Genomic DNA, 22,289 nt, shown 5'->3' with positions numbered 1-22,289 from the left:
TTTTGTTCTAAAAGTTAGATTTATTCCTAAATTGAATTTGAACTTACTGTATGTTTCTCAAATTTTTGAACATGGGTATGAATCTTCTTCTCATCTAAGGGTTGTTTCGTGCAAGATCGTCAGTCAGGGAAGTTGATTGGAGAAGGCCATAAAAGAGGAGATTTATACTACATGGACTTTTTATGTATTTCAAGAAATTCTTTTTGTAACTATGCCCAAGAAAAGGACATAGAAACTTGGCATAGAAGACTAGGTCATCCAAGTGTATCTAAACTTTCTTTTTTTCCTTTTTAAAAAAAAAAAATTGTAATGAAAAAGAATTTATATGCAAAGATTGCGTTCTTAAAAAAATGAAAACTTTTCATTTTTATTCTAAATCTTATGAAACCAAAAAATCTTTTGAATTGGTGCACTCAGATGTATGGGGACCTGCTTCGATCATGTCCAAAGGAGGATTTTCCTATTATGTCAAATTTATTTGTGACTATACTAGGTATACTTGGATTTATTTTCTTAGGCAAAAATCTAAAACATTCTTTTGTTTTAAAGAATTTCATAACTTAATCAAAAAATAATTTCAAATCAACATACAAATCTTTCATTCGGATTCATGAGGTGAATTTTTATCAAATGAGTTTAAGAGTTATCTAAATGAAAATGAGATTTTTGATCAAAGATCTTGCCCAAGAACCCCACAACAAAATGACCTTGTCGAAAGGAAACATTGACACATCATTGGCTATTAGAACATTACTTATTTCGAAAAATGTTCCAATTAGGCCGAAGCCGCTCTTACCTCTTCCGCTTTGAAAAACATTTCTCTGTTAGAAAAACTTTTTATAATTGTACCGATTATTAAAAAGCTAAGGGACTTTGGTTGTGAGCTTTGTGAAAGAAATGATAAATTGTCTCATAAGGCTATTAAATGTGCCTTTCTTGGTTATGGGGAAAATCAAAAGGGTTATAGGTGTTATGATTTAAAAAATAAAAAACTATATTTTAAGAAATGCAACCTTTCTTGAAAAAGAAAATGGTTTTGAAAAGGATATAACTAATAAAGATAATGACTATTCTTTCTTGTTTGATTTGTTGCCTAAGGAAGTAAATGAATCATCTAACATTGATGAAGTTTTTGTAAATGATGTTGATGATGACTACATCACTAATGAACCAAGTTAGGTTGGTGATTGTAATAATGATGGTGGTATTAATTCTCCCAACATGGTTGATACTAAAGACAACATTAACAAGACCAATGATGTTCAAGAGCTTAGGGTTTATTCCAGGGTTACCAGAAGCACTATAGGACCTGGGGAAGTGTGTTTTGGAAGCGTGAAACGTGGCGCTTCCGAAACGCACTGGGAAGCACCATAATTAAATGGGAACCACGCTTCCCCTTCTTTTTTCCTTTTTTTTCTTCTTATTTTTTCATTCTTGTCTTTTCTTTTTTTCTTCTTCTTCCTGTTTTTGCTATAGTTTATGTTTTTCAGTTATATTATATGTTTTGTATTTAAGTTATTATAATATGTATGTTATATATATTCTGTGTTCGTGTGTTTCATTTATATATATATATATATATATATATGTGTGTGTGTGTGTGTGTGTGTGTGTGTGTAATTCATATATAATTTGTTTGAATGTTTCTGAGTTATATAATTTATATTTCTGGTTGACTATTTTTGAGTTATATAACTTATATTTTTGGTTGTCAGTTTCTGAGTTATATTTCTGGTTGACTATTTATGAGTTATATAACTTATATTTTTGGTTAAAGGTTTCTGAGTTATATTTCTTGGGAGACTTTTAGTCTTATTTATATAATTTTTTCGCTTCCCTTTCTATTCCTACTCGCTTACCCTTTGAATCCTTGTTCGCTTCCTAGGTCGTTTCCGGTTCGCTTCTCTTCTCATTTTCGAGACGATTCCTGGTTCGCTTCTAAGTCATCCCGCGCTTCCCTCTTCCTAAAATTTTGGAAGTACCTCGCTTCTCGCTTTCGCTTCTCGAATCACTTCTTGGTCTTGCTTCCCCGATTGACAACTCTGATCTATTCTCTCCATAATATTAAGGAAAATCCATGCACACTAGATAAATCCATGCAAAATTAATCTATAGATGTAACAAATCAACCCATAAATGATACAAACATTAGGAGATTGGATCACATATCTAAATCTCCTAGTAGATTCATGTCATATGAGTCCTTTTCCCCTAGATATAAAGCTTGTCAACCATTTGCTGCATACAAAGAAGCCAAAGACTACTCTCATTGGGTAAAAGCTATGCAAGTTGAGTTATATGCCCTCTATAAAGCCAAAACTTTAGAAATTGTGAACCTTCCCTTAGGAAAGAAACCTATACGATGTAGATGGGTATTCAAAGTTAAAACCAAAGGTGATGAAACTTTAAAAAGGTATAAAGCTAGGTTTGTAGCTAAGGGGGGTATGCTTAGGAATATGTGATTGACTATGAAGAAACATTTGCACTTGTAACTAGAATGACCAGTGTTAGGACTCCTATAGCAGTAGCCTCAATTAAGAAATAAACAATTAATCAATTAGATATAAAAAATATTTTTTTTAATGAGAATCTCAATGAAGAAGTGTATATGGATCCTCTACCTAGATTTGACATTGAAAATGTAAGATTGTTAAACTTAAAAAAGCTTTCTATGGTATTAAACATATTCCAAAGGCTTGGTATGATCGTTTTAGTAAAGTTATTATTGACAATGAGTTTATTTATTGTTATACTGACACTACTCTCTTTATTAGAAATGCAAGGACATGTATAATTGTTTTATGATTATCATAGAAGTGATATAAAGGATATTGATGAATTTAAAAATGTTCTTAAAAGAACCTTTGATATGTTTGACCTTGGGTTTCTGATGTATTTTTTAGGTATTGAGGTTGCGTACTCCCCAAGAGGATATGTACTTTCTCAAATGAAACTGGCTTCTGACATAATTGTTAGGTCCGGATGAAAAGGTAGTTGATACTCCTAAAGTTCTCAACCTCAAGATGAGAGCCAATGATGCACTCCATTAAAGGATCCCACTCTTTTTCGCCAACTAATTGGGTTTCTCACATATTTATCCATCACTCGACCTAACATACCCCATGCAAGTTCACAACGCAAGCCAATTTCAACATGTGCCCACTTTAATCTACATGGCAGCTGTTACATGAATCATCATGTATTTGAGGGGCACTATAACTAAAGGGATTTTCTTATCATCTTTTTTATCTATTGATTTAATTGCTTATACTGATTTTGATTAGGGAAACAATCTTAATGATCGTATTTCCACTACAGGTTATTGCATGTTTCTTGGCGATTCACTTATATCTTGAAGGTGTAAGAAGCAACAAAAGATGTCTCTTTTTCTACGAAGCCGAGTATCGGTCAATGACAACTACCGCTACTGAGATTGCTTAGCTAAAAAGTCTATTGAAGGATATGTGTGTTAACATCTCTACTCCATCAAAGAGGTATTGCAACAACAAGAGCGCTATCTACATTGCTAGAAATCACACCTTTCATTAACGAACAAAGCATATATAGATAAATTGTCACTATGTTCGGGAGTTGTTTCTTGTTAAAATATAGTGTATATATATTTTATACCTAATCGATATATGTATATTTATACAATATACATATATTAGGGGCATTTTGGTCATTTAATGGCATGTAATATAGTACAGTCCAATAGGGTATGTAGAGTCTTTTTTATTTTTATTTATTTATTTTCAGTTTTTTGTGTGTCAGTCATATTGACTGCCTCCCTTTCATTATAATAGAGCCTCACCACTCTATAGAATGTAAGCTTTTCTAAGCTTATTGGTTGTATAAAAGTCATTTTTTACATTGTGCTTGTGTGGAAGTTGTGCCATTGTGCTCTTGTGGAATTCGTGTTTTTGTATATCTCTTTTATGAGATTGTTATTGTGATTGTGCACATCTTGTTTCATTACATGGTATTATAGCTTAGGGATCTTAAAGTGTTGAAAGTTATCTTGGGATTACTCTCTTTGTAGTGGTGCTCTTCAATCTTTAGTCTTAAAACACAAGCCTTCTTCATTATAGGAGAAAGATATTATGCCTTCGTCATCTCCTACAAGCTTAACGAAAGCAACTATTTGATGTGGGCTACTGCAATGAAAAATCACATCAAAGGTAAAAAGCATTGGGGGTTTGTTAGTGGAACCACTAATGAACCTCAACTTAAATTAACAAGAAGAGAAGTAAATCAAGTCAAAGCTCTATCTGAAGAAGAAAAGAAAGAGTCTTGCAAGAATACCGAAACAAGTTAAAGGATTGGGAAGCTAACAATGCTTAAATACTCTCATGGTTCATAAATACCATGGAGTTCATAATCACTGCCAACATCATCAAATTTAAAAAGGCATGTGATGCATGGATCTTCCTAAAAAGAACATTCATTCAAAAAGATATGACTAGGCTATATTATCTTTAAAACAAGGTACTTAATACCAAACAATAAGATAAAAGTGTAAGAGACTTTTATGGTATCTTATCTCCTATTTGGGATAAACTAGCTATGTTATAACCAAAATGGGAAGGTTCAACTATTGAGATGAGAAAATTACAAGTTGAAAGAAAAAAACTTTTCTCTTTTCTATATAGTTTTTTACCTTAATTTGAGCAAGTTAGGCCCTCCTTGCTTCATAGGACTTTAGCTCTTTCTATAAGTGAGGCTCTTGATCAAATTTGTCAAGAAGAAACAATACTTGAAATGCACAAGTCTAATGACGAGGTTATTGCCGTATTAAGACCCAAAATTTTTGTAAAAACTTATAAACCACCTCACTTTCAAAGAAAACTAAATAGAAAAAGACATAATGGGGGATGATACAAGGGTAAAATTACTTGTCATCATTGTAAAGAACCGGGGCATATAAGACTGGATTGTCCCAAGCTCAAAAAAGTGGCCGTTGTAAGTGAAGAACCTCAAGAATCAAAGAAAGGGGGCAACTTCAATGATTTAACAATTGCCCATATAGTGGAGGTCGTCTCACAAATTCTAAAAGCCACTCCTACGTCCGGTGACGCCATCTCCTCTTCTAGATTCGGGAACCTCTTTTCACTTCACTCATAATGAGTCTCTATTATCCGATTGCACTAATTCATATTTTTCATATGTGTCAACCGCCAATAGTACTTCTTTGAAAGTTAAAAGTATAGGAAACTTCAACAATATTTCAAATTTTTTTGTCCCAAATGTGAGGGTTATTTCAAAATTAGATTTAAACCTTTTTTTGGTATATCAAAATTTTGATTATGGGTATAAAGTATTCTTCTCATTTAAGGCTTGTTGGGTGCAAGATCTCCAGTCAGGGTAGCTAATTGGGTAAGGCTGTAAAAGAGATCTTTACTATATAGATTTCATATGTTTACCTAAAAACTCTTTTTGTAATCATATCAAAGAAATTAACTTAGATCTTTGGCATAAAAGATTAAGACACCGAGTATATCCAAATTATCTCATTTTCCATTTTTGAATTTTTTTTGCAAGGATAAAGAATTTGTATGTGAAGATTGCATACTTGAAAAAATGCAAACGATGTATTTTGGATCTAGTACTTCCTTGACTAATGAAATCTTTGAATTAGTGTCCGTTATGTCAAAAGGCGGTTATTCATATTATGTTATATTCATAGATGATTTTAGTAGACATACTTGGATCTACTTCCTTAAACTCAAATCCGAAGTTTTTCTGTGCTTTAAAATTTTTCATAATCTTGTTAAAAAATAATTTAAAACAAATATTAAAATCTTCAGCTTCGACTCAGGCGGAGAGTTCCTTTTAAATGAATTTCAATCATATTTAAAAACTCATGAAAATTTATACCAAAGATCTTGTCCTAGGACCCCCCAATAAAATGGTATTCTGAAAGAAAGCACCGCCATATTATTGAAACTACTAGGACCCTACTCATTTCAAAAGAAATTCTATTTTTTTTTAGCCGAAGCCGCTCTTATCGTGGTATATCTAATAAATAAAATGCCTTCTCAAACTTTGGAAAACAAATTTCTAATTGAAAAACTCTTTAAAATCTCTCATGATTTGAAAAAACCAAGGGTCTTCGGATGTAAATGCTTTGTGCTTCTTGAAAAATATAACAAACTCGCTCCTAAGGCTATAAAATGTGATTTTTTTTATATGCCAAAAATAAAAAAGGCTATCCATGCTATGATCCAAAAATGATAAACTTTATGTTTCTATAAATGTAACATTTCTTGAAAATGAAATTGGATTTGATTTTGAAAAACCCAAGGAAGAATCCGAGTATGCCTTCTTGTTTGATTTGTTACCTAAATCAAATGATGAAATTATTGATAATGATGATATTGATGATTTTGAGTCAAATAATGGACCAAGTGAAGAAAGGGAACCAACTCATAACCTCTTACAATACTCTAGACGAGATAATGCAGAGCATCCATGTACTTTTGAAAAGTATAGTCAACCAACAAATGTTGAAGGGTCTAGTGTTAGAAGAACTGAACGGATACATAAGCCTCCAAATAGGTTTGTCTCCCATGAATCCTTCTCTCCAAACTAAAGGACATGCCTTCTAACAATTAATTCATATCATGAACCATCTAACTGTAAAGAAGCTAAAAATATAAAAGAAATAGATACATAGGCCTTTAAATAGGTTTGTCTCCTATGAATCGACTTGCCTTCTAGCAATTCATTCATATTATGAATCGTTTATAACTATAAAGAAGCTAAAAACATAAAAGAATGGGTAGTAGCTATGAAAATAGAATTAGATGCATTACATAAGGCCCATACTTAGAAAGTCCAACATCTTCCTAAAAGAAAGAAGACAATAGGATGTAGATGGGTATTTAAAGTCAAAACAAAGAGTGACGGGTCTCTAGAAAGATATAAAGCAAGATTAGTTGTAAAAGGATATTCTCAAGAATATGGAATAGATTATAAAGAAACATTTGCTCCAGCAGCTCCTACGACTACAGTTAGGGCTCTAGTTGCAGTAACATCCATTAGAAAATAACCTATTATATATCAGTTAGATGTTAAAAATGTTTTCTTAAATAAAAAAGTTTACATGGATCCTCTCCCTAGTCTAACTATTGAAAATGGAATGGTTCTTCATCTTAAAAAAACTTTATATGGGCTTAAACAAGCTCCTAAAGCATGGTATGATCGGTTTAGTGAAACTGTGTTGAATCTTAGATTTAAATCCTATTACACTGACACTGTTCTTTTTGTAAAATCTGCAGGTACCTCCTTTATCATTCTGCTTTTGTATGTTGATATGATCATCATTGAGAATGTTCAGAAGAAAATTGAAGAATTCTTTTGATATGACTGGCCTTGGTTTTTTGAGATATTTTTTAGGAATTAAAGTAGCATACAAGCCAAGAGGGTACATTTTGTCTCAAATAAAGTTTGCAACTGATATTGTTGCGTGTTCAAGAATCACAAACACAAAATATGTTGATACTCCTAAAGTGATAAATGCTAAAGTGAGAGTTGAAAATAGAGTTTTATTAGATGATTTAACTCCTTATATGCAACTTATCAGATCATTAATGTACTTATCTATTACGAGGCCAGACATTGCACATGCAGTACAACATACTGCAAGTCAGTTTCAACATGCGCCTACATCAGTTCACATGAGTATCGTGTTAAGAATAGTTTGATACATCAAGAAAACTACATCTAAAAGGCTATTCTTATTGCTTATACTGATTCTGACTGAAGAGAAGATCCTAATAACCGTCACTCAACTACAAGTTTTTGTGTGTTTGGAGGTGATTCTCTCATTTCTTGGAGATGCAAAAAACAACAGAAAGTGTCTTTACTTTCCACGAAAACTGAATATAGGGCGATAACTACAACAACAATCGAGGTCGTGTGGATGAGATCATTACTTTCAGATATGGGTGTTGATGTTTTAGAACCTTTAAAATTATGCTTTGATAACAAAAGTGTCATATATATAGCCAACAATCACACATTTCATGAATGAACGGAACATATTGAGACTGATAAGGGGATGATTACTTTACCATATGTTTAGTCTGAGTTTCGTATTGCGGGCTTTTTCACCAAAGCTCTTCCTCTAACAAGATTTTTGTATCTTCTTAGCAAACTTTCGGTGATCTCACCGTAATTTTGAGGGAAGTGTTAATGTCACGGGCCTATTTCCTTCAATGGGCCAGCGCGGCGCGACGGTCCTGCCTCACCGCCGCAAGCCTACTCGTCAGCTCGCTTGCCGATCGTGGAAGCTTGTAATCAGAGTGCAAGAGAGCAAGAGAGAATAGAGGGAGAGAAATTGCAATCACAAGAAGCAATCACAACGAGGGTGAACAAAAGAAAGCTCAATGCATTTACTTCATTTACAATTTTGCCCGCATGCCATTACAGTTCAAGTATACGGGCTGCCCCTTTGGGGTATTGATTCACCTGAACCGGGCAGCTTACATCAGACTCAACAAAAGCAAGACAGACTCTAAGCGCAACTGTACATTGTAAGTCGCAAGGGAACATGCTCCCCCCTTCAAATCATGCGCCGTCCTCGGTGCCATCTGTTTCGTGGTAAGCCCTGACTTCAGCCGGGTAGCGGCTGTTCATTCGAAATGCAGGCTCCCACGTTGGTTCCGCTGTTTCCTCCCACTGCACCAAGTATTTCTTCGCTTGCCCCAAGTAGTTGACCTTGTGGCGAAGGATCTAACTGAGGTGCTTCTCGGCTCGTTGTGCTGCCGGGGCCCTCTGCATGATGGAAGCACGTTGTGGCATACTGCGTTCCGGGTCTCCATCATCTGGATGAAACTGCTTGAGGTTGCACACGTGGAACACCGGGTGCACCTTGAAGTCTGGGGGCAACTGCAACTTGTATGTCAGCTTGCCCACCTTCTTTGTGATGGTGAAGGGTCCCTCATACTTTCTGAGTAGTCCGCGGTGCCGCCCGCGGAAGATGCCTGTGCGACCAGGATATAACTTCACCAACACTTGGTCCCCAACTTGGAACCCTGCGGGCCAACGGTGTTTGTCCGCCCACTTCTTCATTCTTTTTGCTGCTTTGTGTAAGAATGCCTTCGCCAACTCATTCTGCTCGTGCCAGTCGCGAACAAACTGATAGGCGAAAGATGACCTTCCCTTTTCTTGTGCGGCAAGAGTGTGCGGGGTCAGTGGCTGCTGCCTCGTGGCTATCTCAAACGGACTGTGGCCTGAAGACTCGCTCTTCTACAGATTATAACAAAACCGTGTCACATCGAGGAGCTTCACCCAATTTTTCTGATTGGCACTAACAAAGTGCCTAAGGTACTGCTCTAGTATCCCGTTGATGCGCTTTGTCTGCCCATCTGTCTGTGGATGGAAGCTTGTTGAAAACAGCAAATCAGAGCCAAGTAGCCGAAATACTTCACGCCAGAACTTGCCCGTGAAGCGAGCATCGCGATCACTCACAATGCTCTTTGGTATGCCCCAGTGCTTCACCACATGCTTTACGAACAACTCTGCAGTCTTCTCTGCAGGGCACTCCTTGGAAGCTGGGATGAAGGTGACATACTTTGAGAAACAATCCACCACGACCAAAATAGAACTGAGGCCCTCTACCTTCGGCAGACTAACAATAAAGTCCATGGAGATGCTATCCCAAGGACGTTCTGGAATTGGTAGAGGCTCAAGGAGACCGGCAGCCTTCTGGTTTGTCCCCTTATCTTGCTAGCAGATGAGGCATGTCCGCACATACCCCTCAACGTCGTCTCTCATATGCGGCCAATAGTAGCCGCGCTCAAGGAGTGCTAAGGTCCGCTCCTGACCAGGATGGCCGGCCCATAGTGTATCATGGCACTCCTTAAGTAGCTCTCGGCGAAGGCTTCCCCACCGTGGTAAAAAGATGCGTCCCCCTTTTGTTACGAGGAGGCCATCCTGTAGCCAAAATCGTCGAGTCTTCTCTGCCTGCGCCAGAGAAACAATGTGTTGTGCGGTCGGATCCTGCTGCGTACCCTCGCGGATGCGGCTCAGCAATGCACCCTCCAAATGCACTTCAAAAGACTCCGCGCGCGCAGCTGCCAGTTCAGCCCTACGGCTCAAGGCATCCACCACAACATTGGTCTTTCCAACCTTGTACTCCAAGGCAAAGTTGAACTCAGCCAAAAACATCTGCCATCGAGCTTGTTTAGGCGTCAACTTCTTTTGTGTCTGAAAATAGCTCGTGGCCACATTGTCCGTCTTGACGACGAACTCGACACCCAAAAGGTAATGCCGCCAGGTCCTGAGGCAATACAATGACGGTCATCTCACGTTCATGCACTGTGTAACGCCTCTCTGCATCCTTCAGCTTACGACTCTCATATGCGATCAGATGACCATCTTGCATAATAACTCCGCCAATGACAAAGTCTGAGGCATCAGTGTGGACTTCAAAGGGTCTCGAATGATCAGGCAGTCGCAGCACTGACTTCCTCACTAAGGCTTTCTTCAAGCCATCGAAGGCATCTTGGCACACTCCTGTTCAGAGCCATACCCGATTCTTCTTTAACAAATCTATGAGAGGCACAACAATGAGGGAATAACCTTCGATGAAACGCCGATAATAGTTTGCCAAACCGAGGAATGACCGCAATTCTGGCACTTTACTTGGCGGAACCCATTCCTGGATGACCCTTATCTTCTGCCCATCCATACGCAGCACACCACGCCCCACAACGTGGCCAAGGAAGCTGATCTCCTCCTGCCCGAAGAGACACTTCTCTCGTTTGACACAGAGGTCATTCTCCTTCAACACCTGAAACACTGTTCGCAAGTGCCCGACATGTTCCTCTATGTTGCTGCTGTAGATCACGATATCATCCAGATAGACTACCACAAACTTGCCTAAGTAAGGGTAGAAGATCTGGTTCATTAAAGTCGTGAACGTGGCTGAAGCATTTGTCAACCCGAATGGCATTACTAGAAATTCGTAAGCACCATAGCGGGTGACGCAAGTTGTTTTCGGCTCATCACCTTCGGCAATCCTCACCTGCCAGTAACCCGATCGCAGATCTAGGTTGGAAAAGATACGGGCACTGCCTAGCTGATCGAACAAGTCCGCTATCAATGGCAATGGGTACCTGTTCTTCACCGTGACCTTGTTCAAAGCACGGCAATCCACACATAACCGTTTAAAGTCGTCATGTTTCATCTGAAAAAGGATCGGGGCACCAAATGGGGCTTTTGATGGACAAACAATGCCTGCGTCCAACATCTCGTCTAGCTGCCTGCGCAGCTCCTTCTGCTCAGCTGGCCCCATACGGTATGAAACCATTGCAGGAGGCTTCGCTCCCGGGGTCAACTCAATCTTGTGGTCGACCTCACGTCTTGGCGGAAGACGCTTTGGCAATTCCGGGGGCATCACCCCCCAAAACTCCACCAATAGTGGGGTTAGGGTCAGCGACACTGCTGCTTCTACCTTCCCTTCATCTGCACGCACTGCAACTAAGAATGTCTGCTCCCCATGCTTGACACCCTTCTTCAGTTGCATTGCCGATAACACAGAAGACTTGCCTTTCTGCGTAAGGCACTGTACTGTGTGTGACAGGTCTGACCTTATGATCGTCAACGTGTTAAACTTTGGCAACATCATAACATTCTGGCTTCGCAGAAACTCCATACCCAGAATCACCTTGAAATCGTCCAGGGGCGCCACAGAGAAGTTGACTTTGCCGACCCAACTCCCCACTTGAGTAGCCACATCTCTTGCTTCACCAAGGATGGGCTTGGCCTCAGAGTTTACTATTTTAATAGTCCTCTGCTTTGACCCAGTTTTCAAGCCCAACCGCTCTGCCTCTTCCCGCGAGACAAAGTTGTGTGTGACCCCCGAGTCTACCATTGCTGAAGTAGACTTTCCATTCATAATGACTTCTACGTACATAAGTTCCTTACTGACCTGCATGTTCTTAGTTGCACAACTTCTAGCTGCGTTAATCGATCGCATGGCCCCTATCCTTGGTTGCATGGTCTCAGTGTCACTGCATTCAGTATCGCTGCATTCTTCCCATGTAGCATTGACTTGCCCGTCGTCCTTTACAAGGCGCTTTGGGCACTGTCTGGCGATATGTCTATCGCCGCAGAACCAACATGTTACAACCGCACTCTTGTTGCTGTTGTTATGCTTCGTGAAGTTCTGTTTCTTTTCGGATTGATGGCGTGTCGACGCCTCACCTTTATCATTGCGCTGCTCATCCTTCTTGCCTCCGTGGTCAGGCTTCTTCCCAACTTTGGTTGATGGGGTGAAAGACTTGTGCTGAGTGTCAACTAAGCGCTCAGCCGCCATATATGCATCTTCCAAAATACGGGGGTTGCTCCTTTCCACTTCAGACTGTGCCCATGGCTGAAGTCCCACAATGAACCAGTTGAGTATGTCGTCTTCTGGCATGTTAGGTATCTCCAGCATAAGCTTCTGGAACGTTCAAACATAGTCTTGCAACGAACCAGTGTGTTTAAGCTCACGAACCATCCGGTAAGCCTGTCTCTGCGCATTTCTTGTCATGAAGTAGTTGCGCAACTCCATTTTGAAGTCATCAAAAGTGTCTATCACACATTGACCTATCTCCATGTCATTGCGCTTCCGCCTCCACCAAGCGATAGCGTCACCATCAAGTAAGGCCGCTGCAGCCTTAATCCTCAGATCTTCGAGGGTCACATTCTGGATATCCAAGTAGTCTTTTACTTGGAACAAGAAGTTCTCAATGTCCTTGCTGTCACGAGAACCATTGAATTTTGCGGGTCTTGGCACATCAATCCTTGATGACCTCTCACCATTTCCGCCATTTAAGGTCACCGTCCGCTGCAACGTACGGTTCTTCAACTGAAGCTCCCCTACTTCAGTCTGCAATTCGGCCACTGTAGTCGTCAACGAAGTGACCTGCCCCATTAATAAGGTTACCTGCTCTTGCAGGCTCGCCACCACATCATTTAGTCCATTGAATGATTCACATGCGCGTGAAATCGCTTCATTATGCGAAGTCACTTCTTCCACCAGCTTGTTAACAGTTGCAACCAACTCTTCTTGGCCCCGAGGTGAACCCATCTCCTCGGCTTCAGCAACTGCCTTGCCTTTGGTGTTGCGCAAGTTTTGATAAGGCGCCACGATGTCTTGCTCACAAATCGCAGTCTGTCGGCGTGTCTGTCGACACCGACTCCGGAGTCCCTTCCCCAGCACGAGAACGAGCTCTGGTACCACTTGTCACGGGCCTATTTCCTTCAATGGGCCAGCACGGCGCGACGGTCCTTCCTCACCGCCGCAAGCCTACTCGTCAGCTCGCTTGCCGATCGCGGAAGCTTGTAATCAGAGTGTAAGAGAGCAAGAGAGAATAGAGGGAGAGAAATTGCAATCACAAGAAGCAATCACAACGAGGGTGAACAAAAGAAAGCTCAACGCATTTACTTCATTCACAATTTTGCCCGCAGGCCATTACAGTTCAAGTATACGGGCTGCCCCTTCGGGGTATTGATTCACCTGAACCGGGCAGCTTACATCAGACTCAACAAAAGCAAGACAGACTCTAAGCGCAACTGTACACTGTAAGTCGCAAGGGAACAGTTAAAATATAGTGTATATATTTTTATACCTAACTGGTATATGTATATTTATACAATATACGTATATCATGGGTATTTTGGTTATTTAATGGCATGTAATATAGTACAGTCCAATAGGGACTGTAGAGTCTTTTTTTTTTGTTTTTTGGTTGTTATGTAACTGTTTAGTTATACACTGTCTGTCCCAAGCCCAGATACCGAAGGAGGGTTGCGGTAGGCCAGTGACAGCCAGCGTAAAAACGTAGTCACATCCTATGAATATGAACCAATATGCGAATTTCGTTGGGGCGTTCCCTACTAAGCGACGCTTTGTACTCTATAGGCCCGGAGGCAGTGATAAGTGGGCAAGGGTAGCTAGGACATTGCCCAGAAGCGACGCGTCAAACCGGCGCCTGGGGGTGGGGTCAAATAGGCAAGGGTTCCCGCACTTTGTTGGACGGGTGAGGGTAAAAAAGGTACTTCAAGACCATACAATTAGGTTAGCCACTTGGAACATAGGGTCTTTAACTGGTAAGTTGGTAGAGTTAGTAGATGTTATGTGTAGGAGAAAGATTGATATTTTATGTTTACAAGAGACCAAATGGGTAGGTGAGAAAGCAAAAGTGATACAACCTTGGGGATATAAGATTTAGTATACAGGAATACATAGGAATAGGAATGGAGTTGGGATTGTTATTAGGCGTGAGTTTATAGATAATGTAGTTGAGGTCCGTAGGAAGGGGGATAGGATTATACTTATTAGATTAGTAGTAGGTACAAATATTATTAATTTTATTAGTGTTTATGCACCTCAAGTCGGTTTAGACGATTCCATTAAGCGGCAATTTTGGGAAGATTTAGACGGAGTAGTACAAGGGATATCTCATAGAGAAAAGATTTTCATCGGCGGAGACCTTAATGGACATGTAGGCATTAGTAGGGATGAATTTGAGAGTATCCATGGAGGCTATGGTATAGGAGAAAGAAACGAAAGTGGAGAAAAGATTTTAGATTTTGGTTTGTCCTATGATTTGATCTTAGCCAACACGTGATTTAGGAAAATGGAGTCTCACCTAGTAACATTTAAAAGTGGGGTTAATAAGAGTCAGATAGATTTTTTCCTACTCAGAAAGAGAGATAGGGGTTGTTGCATCGATTGTAAGGTTATACCGGGAGAAAGTGTAGCTACACAGCATAGAGTCTTAATTTTAGATCTTAAAATTAGAAAATGCCACAAAAGGGATAGACATAGGATAAATCCTAGAATTAAGTGGTGGGCACTGAAAGGAGCTAAAGAAGGAATGTTTGTAGAACAGGTAGCTAAGGAAGCTAATTGGTGTCTCGAGGAGGATGCAAAATCAATGTGGAATAAGATAGCGGGTTGCAAAGGTGGCGAAAGAGGTTTTGTGTGAGTCTAAAGGCGGTGCACCGCTAGGTAAGGATACATTATGGTGAAACGAAGATGTCAAATTAGCTATTAAGGTTAAAAGCATGGTTGCCAGTTGAGGAACCGGGAGCGGGAAGCGATACGGGAAGCGGGAGCGAGAAGCGAGGCACTTTCAAAATTTTAGGAAGCGGGGAAGCGTGGGACCACTTAGGAGCGATTCGGGAAGTGTCTCGGAAGCGACCTAGGAAGCGTCTCGGAAGCGACCTAGGAAGCGTCTCGGAAGCGAGGAGGAAGCGAAAAAAATAAAAATAAAAAATAAAAACTAAAAAAAATTAAAAAAAAACAGGGGAAGCGTGGGGGAAGCGAGGGGGAAGCGTGATGGGAAGCGCGTCCCCCATTAAAGGGAAGCGCGTCCCCCCATTAAAGGGAAACGCGTCCCCCATTAAAGGGAAACGCGCTTCCCAAAAAAGGGGGACGCTTCCCCCCACGCTTCGGAAGCGCGAGGTTTCGCGCTTCCGAAGCGCGCTTCCCCTTTTAGCTAGGCGCTTCCGGTAACCCTGGTTAAAAGAGAGTGTTATAGGAATCTAAGTAAGAGTCGGGATAATGAGAATTTAGAGAAGTATATGGTAGCAAAGAAGGAAGCTGAAAATGTAGTTCGACACGCGAGGGATAAGGTATATAAGGAGGTCTATGACAAGTTGGATACCAAGGAGGGCGAAAAGGATAGTTATAGGCTTGCAAAGATGAGAGATATGAAATCGAAGGATCTGGGTATGGTTAGATGTATCAAAGATGAAGCGCAAAGGGTTTTAGTTAAAGATGAGGAGATTAAGGAGAGATGGAAAGATTATTTTGATAAGCTATTTAATGGAAGTCATGCCCAGGATCTTGGAGACTTCTCCATTCCTTTTCATGAGATGAATCGTGACTTCGTGCGCAAGATTTAAAAGAAAGAAATTGCAGAGGCTTTGAAGAATATGAAATCCAGAAAGGCAGTTGGCCCGGATGGTATACCTATCGAAGCTTGAAACTGCTTGGGTGAAAAAGGTTTAGTATGGTTGGCAAATCTTTTTAACAAGATTTGACAGACAAATAAGACTCCTAATGAGTGGAGGAAGAGTACTTTGGTGCCTCTCTATAAGAATAAGGGTGATATACAAGATTGCACAAACTATCGTGGTATAAAACTCATGAGTCATACTATGAAACTTTAGGAGAGGGTGATTGAGTATAGGTTGAGGAACGTTGGCATGATATCGGAGAATCAATTTGGTTTTATGCCTGGAAGATCAACTATAGAAGCTATACATCTTCTTAGACAACTTATTGAGAGATATAGAGAGACGAACAAAGATTTGCATATGGTTTTTATTGATTTAGAGAAGGCATACGATAGAGTACCTAGGGATGTTCTCTGGTGGACAATGATGAAGAAAGGTATTTCTCTCAAGTACATTAGTATAATTAAAGATATGTACGAAGGAGTAGTAACCAATGTCCGCACTTGTGGAGGGGTGACACACAATTTTTCTATAACGGTTGGGTTACATCAAGGATTTGCATTAAGCCCTTTCCTTTTTGCTATAGTGATAGCTGAACTTACAAGATCAATTCAAGAGAATGTGCCGTGGTGTATGTTGTTTGCTGATGATATTGTTTTGATTGATGAGTCTAGAGCTGGGGTTAATGCTAAATTAGAATTATGGAGACAGACTTTAGAAGCAAGAGGTTTTACGTTGAGTAAGAGTAAGACAGAATATATGGAATGTCAGTTTAGTAAGCAACGAAGTAGTGATGAGAGTGTAGTGAAGCTTGGTGAGCAAGAAATAACGATGGATGACTGTTTCAAATATTTGGGATCTATCATTCAAAATAATGGAGAAATTAATGGAGATGTAAATCATAGGATTAAGGTTGGGTGGATGAAATGGAAAAGTGCAACTGGAGTGTTGTGCGATCGTAAAATGCCATTGCGGTTGAAGGGGAAGTTTTATAGGACGACATTTATACCCGCTTTACTATATGGTACGGAATGTTGGGCTGCCAAGAAACATCATTTTCAAAAAATGAGTGTAATTGAGATGCGTATGCTTTGATGAATTATGTGGAAATACACTAAAAGATAAGATTCAGAATGAGGAAATATGAAGAAGGTAGGCGTTGCATCCATTGAAAATAAGATGAGTGAGAATCGTTTACGATGGTTTGGGCATATTCGGCAAAGGCCTAATGATGCTCCGGTTAGAAGGATGGAGAAATGGGAAAATATATTAGCTAAAAGAGGTCGGGGTAGGCCTAAGAAGACTTGGATGGAGCTGATAAGAAAGGATATGAATGCTTTGAACCTCACCGAGGACATGACATTGGATAGAAATGATTGGAGGAGAAGGATTCATGTGGAGGACCCACAATGATTTTCCTTTTGGTTCATATCGCCGACCCCAATTGTTTGGGATGAAGGCGTTGTTGTTGTTGTTGTTGTGTTGTTATGTAAAAATCAGTTTTTTACATTGTGATTGTGTGGAAGTTGTGCCATTGTGCTCTTGTGGAATTAGTGTTTTTGTATATCTCTTTTATGAGATTGTTATTGGTCCATTAGAGAATATATTGTATTTGTGCACTTTTGTAGCCCTTTGTTGGCATTGTGATTGTGCACATCTTGTTTCATTATATTTCTAGTGGGCACTATTGAACTCCCTTATGTCACATCTGAATATCAAATTCTGAACTTCTTTACCAAGGCTTTGCCAGTGCCTCATTTTTGTTTCTCCTTGAAAAACTTTCGGTGATTTCATCATCCGTTTGAGGGGGAGTGTTAAATATGTGTGTTCTTTTGTAACAAGTAATGCCTTCTAGGGGCATTTTTGTACTTTTGCACATGTAATAGGTACTACCAATTAGGGGCAGATTTGCTATTTTTTTATTTTTATTTTTTGTCTTTTATTTTTTGTTGTAAGGGCTTTATGGTCATTAGACCATATAGCTGTTGGGCCCTCCCCAACAACTATAATGTGCTTACTTTAGCCCTCGTCTCTTGATTATGTAGGGGACATCTTGCCCCCTTTTATGTATGCTTCACTTAAGCATTTGATAATATAAGAAAATCATATTTTGTATGTTTTCGTGTTATGCCCATTAGTGGCTTGTGAGCTCTTGAGTGTTTGTTCTAGCCTTTAGTGACTTATGTTTACTAGGGATGTTCAACGAGCCGAGCTAGCTTGAGCTCGACTCGTTTAAGCTCGGTCTGAGCTCGTCCATGAACATAAATGAATCGAGCTTGAACACAAGTCCAAGCTCGGTGTGCATAAACGTGCCGAGCTTGATCAAGTCGTCGATATGTAATAGGTACTGCCCGTTAGGGGCAGATTTGTTATTTTTATTTTTATTTTTTGTCTTTTATTTTTTGTTGTAAGGGCTTTATGATCATTAGACCATATAGCTGTTGGGGCCTCCCCACCAGCTATAATGGGCTTCCTTTAGCCCTAGTCTCTTGTCTATATAAGGGACATCTTGCCCCCTTTTATGTATGCTTCACTTGACCATTTTGATAATATAATAAAATCATATTTTGTATGTTTTCGTGTACAAGCCGTGCTAGCTCGAGCTCAACTCGTTTAAGCTTGGTCTGAGCTCGTTCGTGAACATAAATGAGCCGGGCTTGAACACAAGTCCAAGCTCGGTGTGCATAAACGTGCCGAGCTTGATCAAGTCGTTGAACTTGATTAAGCTTGAAAATCTCGATTAGGCTTGACTAAATATATATATATATATATATATATATATATATATATATATATATATATATATATAATATGTTTCCAATTTAATTCATAAGTGTTACAGTTAGCTTATTGGGTAGGGCGTTAGCCTATTCTACTGAAGGTGCTGAGATTTAATTCCGTGCCTCACTTTTTTTCACTGGACTCTAATCTAGGGGTTTTAGTATTTGTATAATTTTTTGGGTCACAGTAAACAAAAAACATGGTCTGGCGCAGTGGTCGGTTGTTTGTGCAATGATTGGTGAGGTCAGGGATCGAATCCCGCCTTCTCCATGTATTTATCTTTTTAGAATGCTGTTCAAGCTCAGCTCGGCTCGGCTCGAGGTCGGTTCCGAGCCGAGCCTGAACAATGCCGTTGAAGCTCGGCTCCGAGCTCGAGCCAAGCTTGAACAAGGGCATTTTGAAAAGAGCAGAGTTCGAACAGCTCTGGCTTGGTTTGTGTGCATCCCTAACGTGCACCATCCCATAGTGGATTTGTGTGTGTGCACCTCTTTCTACTTCATTACAGTAGTTCCTTGTTCTGTGTGTGGAACCGCTTTGTGACATTTTCTAGTTTTGCTGTAGCCACAGCCTTTTATAAACACTGTTCGTTATTCTTTTTTCTGCTGTTATCACTATGCTTTTTCTTTTTTCTAATTGAGCCCCAAAGGATAATTTCTTAAAACACTCGTCATGTCCCAGTATTTTCTAAAAACTGATTATCTCTTATTTACATCATTGAGACCAAGTTATCCACATTTCTACTCCCTCATTTTCAGAATATCTGAATTTTCTTTTGCACAATAAATGCATTGTTAATTTTTACTAAGAACAAGAGCCGTGTCTCCTTTGTTAAGTAAAGATGTTTTGTTATTTTAGGTGAGATCAAAGTTGAGCACATTTGGAGGATTTGGTGGACCTACTGAAGTAACTTCGGGAGGAAATGCCTTGAAGTTTTATGCATCTCTCCGCCTAAATATCAAAAGAATTGGCCTTATTAAAAAGGGGGAAGAGGTAACTGCCTTGTCTTGTTAACAGTTAGCTATCTATGCAGGTACCCTGTGTAGTTTAATCGATGTTAACCATAATGTTCATCTCTTTATGGGAGCATTTATATGATTTTTATTGTATCATTTAGCTTTTAAGAACCAAACTTATGGGCAACACTCCTGGCTGATGTGATTATCTCCTTTTTCTAAGATATCGTATGTACCAGAATGATACATTATTTGGTTTATACCAGAGTTACCGGAAGCGCCTAGGCAAAAGGGGAAGCGCGCTTCCCCGAAGCGCGCTTCGGAAGCGCGAAACGTCGCGCTTCCGAAGCATGATGGGAAGCGTCCCCCTTTTTTGGGAAGCGCGCTTCCCTTTTATGGGAAGTGCGTCCCCCTTTTATGGGAAACGCGCTTCCCATAAATGGGAAGCGCGCTTCCCCCACGTTTCCCCCACGCTTCCCCCTCGCTTCCCGCTCGCTTCCCCCATTTTTTTCATTTTTTCCGCTTCCCCCTCGCTTCCGGTTCGCTTCCTAGGTCGCTTCCGGTTCGCTTCCTAGGTCGTTTCCGAGACGGTTCGGAATTTTCTTCTAAGTGGTCCCACGCTTCCCCGCTTCCTAAATTTTTGAAAGTGCCTCGCTTCCCGCTCCCGCTTCCCGTATCGCTTCCCGCTCTCGCTTCCTCGACTGGTAACTCTGGTTTATACCAGTGTCACTGATATTGGCATTATTTTGAAAATATCGGGATAATATCACCAAAATTTACAAAATTTACGTAAGCCGATAATATCAGCAAAATATTGTGATATTTTCAAAGTATTGCCAGATATGAAAATATCGTGATTTTATCATGATATTTTCGCAATATTTTTTGTAAAAAAATTATTTTATGTATTATAAGCCAATTTTTGTATTTTTTGTTTCTTTTATATTTTAAAAACTTTTTGAACTTATTTCCTTATATTTTTGCAATAAAATTTATACTTAAGCTATTATTTTCTTATCTTTCTTATTATTTTTTATAAATTTTTAATATTTAAAACTCCCAAGATTTTCCCAGAAAATCAGTTTTTGAAAATCTCTCTGAGAAAAACCCTCAACAAGAAATTACCTTGAACGATATATGTGACTATGGTTTATACAAATAGAATCCTTGTTTTATGACATCAATGAGTGATATTGGTATCAGCATAATTGTACAAGGTAATTTCTTGGGAGATCTTAATAGATACAGGTAAAGTTTTTAGTGAAAAGAATCTATAAAGAATAAAAATGACATGATTTTCTCTTGAATCTCACTTTCTTATCGGGATAAATTTTAACTGATGATATTTTTGCGAATCTCCTGATTTGAGATTTTTGTATGAATTTCTAATGTACTGAAAACTCACAAAGTGGCCTCTTTGACTAGGCTTTATTTATGCTATCCATTCTGCAACTTGTTTTGTGTTTATATTCCAGCTGTTATAGTGGTGAAAGGATTGCTGCCTTTCCATTGATATTTGTTGAGCTAGGGTTCTTATAATAGTGTTGGCTCTTGACAGACCGTTGGAAGTGAAGTCCTGGTGAAGATTGTGAAGAATAAACATGCTCCTCCATTCAAAACTGCACAATTTGAGCTTGAATTTGGCAAGGGGATCAACCGTGACTCAGAAATTCTAGAATTAAGTTGCAAGTACAAGTTCATCAGAAAGGCTGGTGCATATTACACTGTCAATGATCAAACTTTCCATGGAAAAGATAGTCTGAAGCTCTACCTCACTGAGCATGAAGATGCTCGAGAAGAATTGTTGATGAAGCTAAGAGAGAAACTCCTACATTCGGATGTCGAGAAAAGAGAGGAAGTAGGTACTTCATATCAGACTGAGGAAGATGTTTCATTCGAGTCCACTGAAGATGAATCAGTTCCTGCAGTTGTTGAGGCATAATATTCATAGAGGCGATTCAGTCTAAGAACTCCCCCCTCTGATGTGTACTGAGGAGCTTTGCATTTAAAATTGGTTTTCTTTTTGGCATAACAATGCCAGAAGAGGGTGAACAATTCAGTAGATTTTGATCTTGATGGGGGTATGATTGGAGGCTGGTGTTTCAGGATTTCGTGGTTTTGCGCCCTCTTATCAGGATTTTGACATGGTAACTATGTCTGATGTTTTCTTATTGTTAACTGAGGATGGCGTTGAGAGGATTATCTTAACAATTCTGTTTGACACCATCTTCCCATATGGACAAGGAACCTATGCTGAGATGATGTGTAAATGGCGTGAGAGCATAGTGCTCTTTAGATTATCGCATCTGTATACTTGTGATATATACAGTTTAATTAATATAGTGATTCAGCTTTTCTGCTTTGCTAATGCTCTTGTAATGTTTTTGTTTTGAATGTGAAGCCTGTGTATAAGCACCTTATTTTGTAGCAGATTGATATGGCTGGCCCTATGGATTGATAGATTTGGTTGCAATAACAGGTGCTTCTCCAATCGAAACTTATAGTTGGGGTCGACTTTGTCTTGCCCCAGCTCCTTACCATCTTTTCACTGTTTGGTAGAAGATGCTTGTCTAGGTGAACCTGCTGATTTGGCTG

General features: G+C 39.5%; 1 protein-coding gene across 2 annotated transcripts in view; it reads left to right on the top strand.

The window, feature by feature from the left end:
• Positions 1-22,040, top strand: part of LOC149843268 (DNA repair protein recA homolog 3, mitochondrial-like) — a 29,355-nt gene extending 7,315 nt beyond the window's left edge. The window contains exons 7-8 of one of the 2 annotated variants that reach the window (XM_090001761.1): positions 19,597-19,731; positions 21,253-22,040. In XM_090001761.1, the coding sequence (XP_089857887.1) occupies positions 19,597-19,731; positions 21,253-21,636 (519 nt within the window). In that variant the 3' untranslated portion in view covers positions 21,637-22,040. The remainder of the gene's footprint in view (positions 1-19,596; positions 19,732-21,252) is intronic. The other variant, XM_090001762.1, reaches the window with a different exon arrangement.
• The last annotated feature ends 249 nt before the right edge of the window (positions 22,041-22,289 follow it).

This window comes from Nuphar pumila, chromosome 3 (assembly GCF_984573655.1).
Source record: "Nuphar pumila chromosome 3, dmNupPumi1.hap1.1, whole genome shotgun sequence".
NCBI lineage: Eukaryota > Viridiplantae > Streptophyta > Magnoliopsida > Nymphaeales > Nymphaeaceae > Nuphar > Nuphar pumila.
Note: the sequence above shows the minus strand (reverse complement) of the source record. Positions and strands in the feature narration are given on the sequence as shown.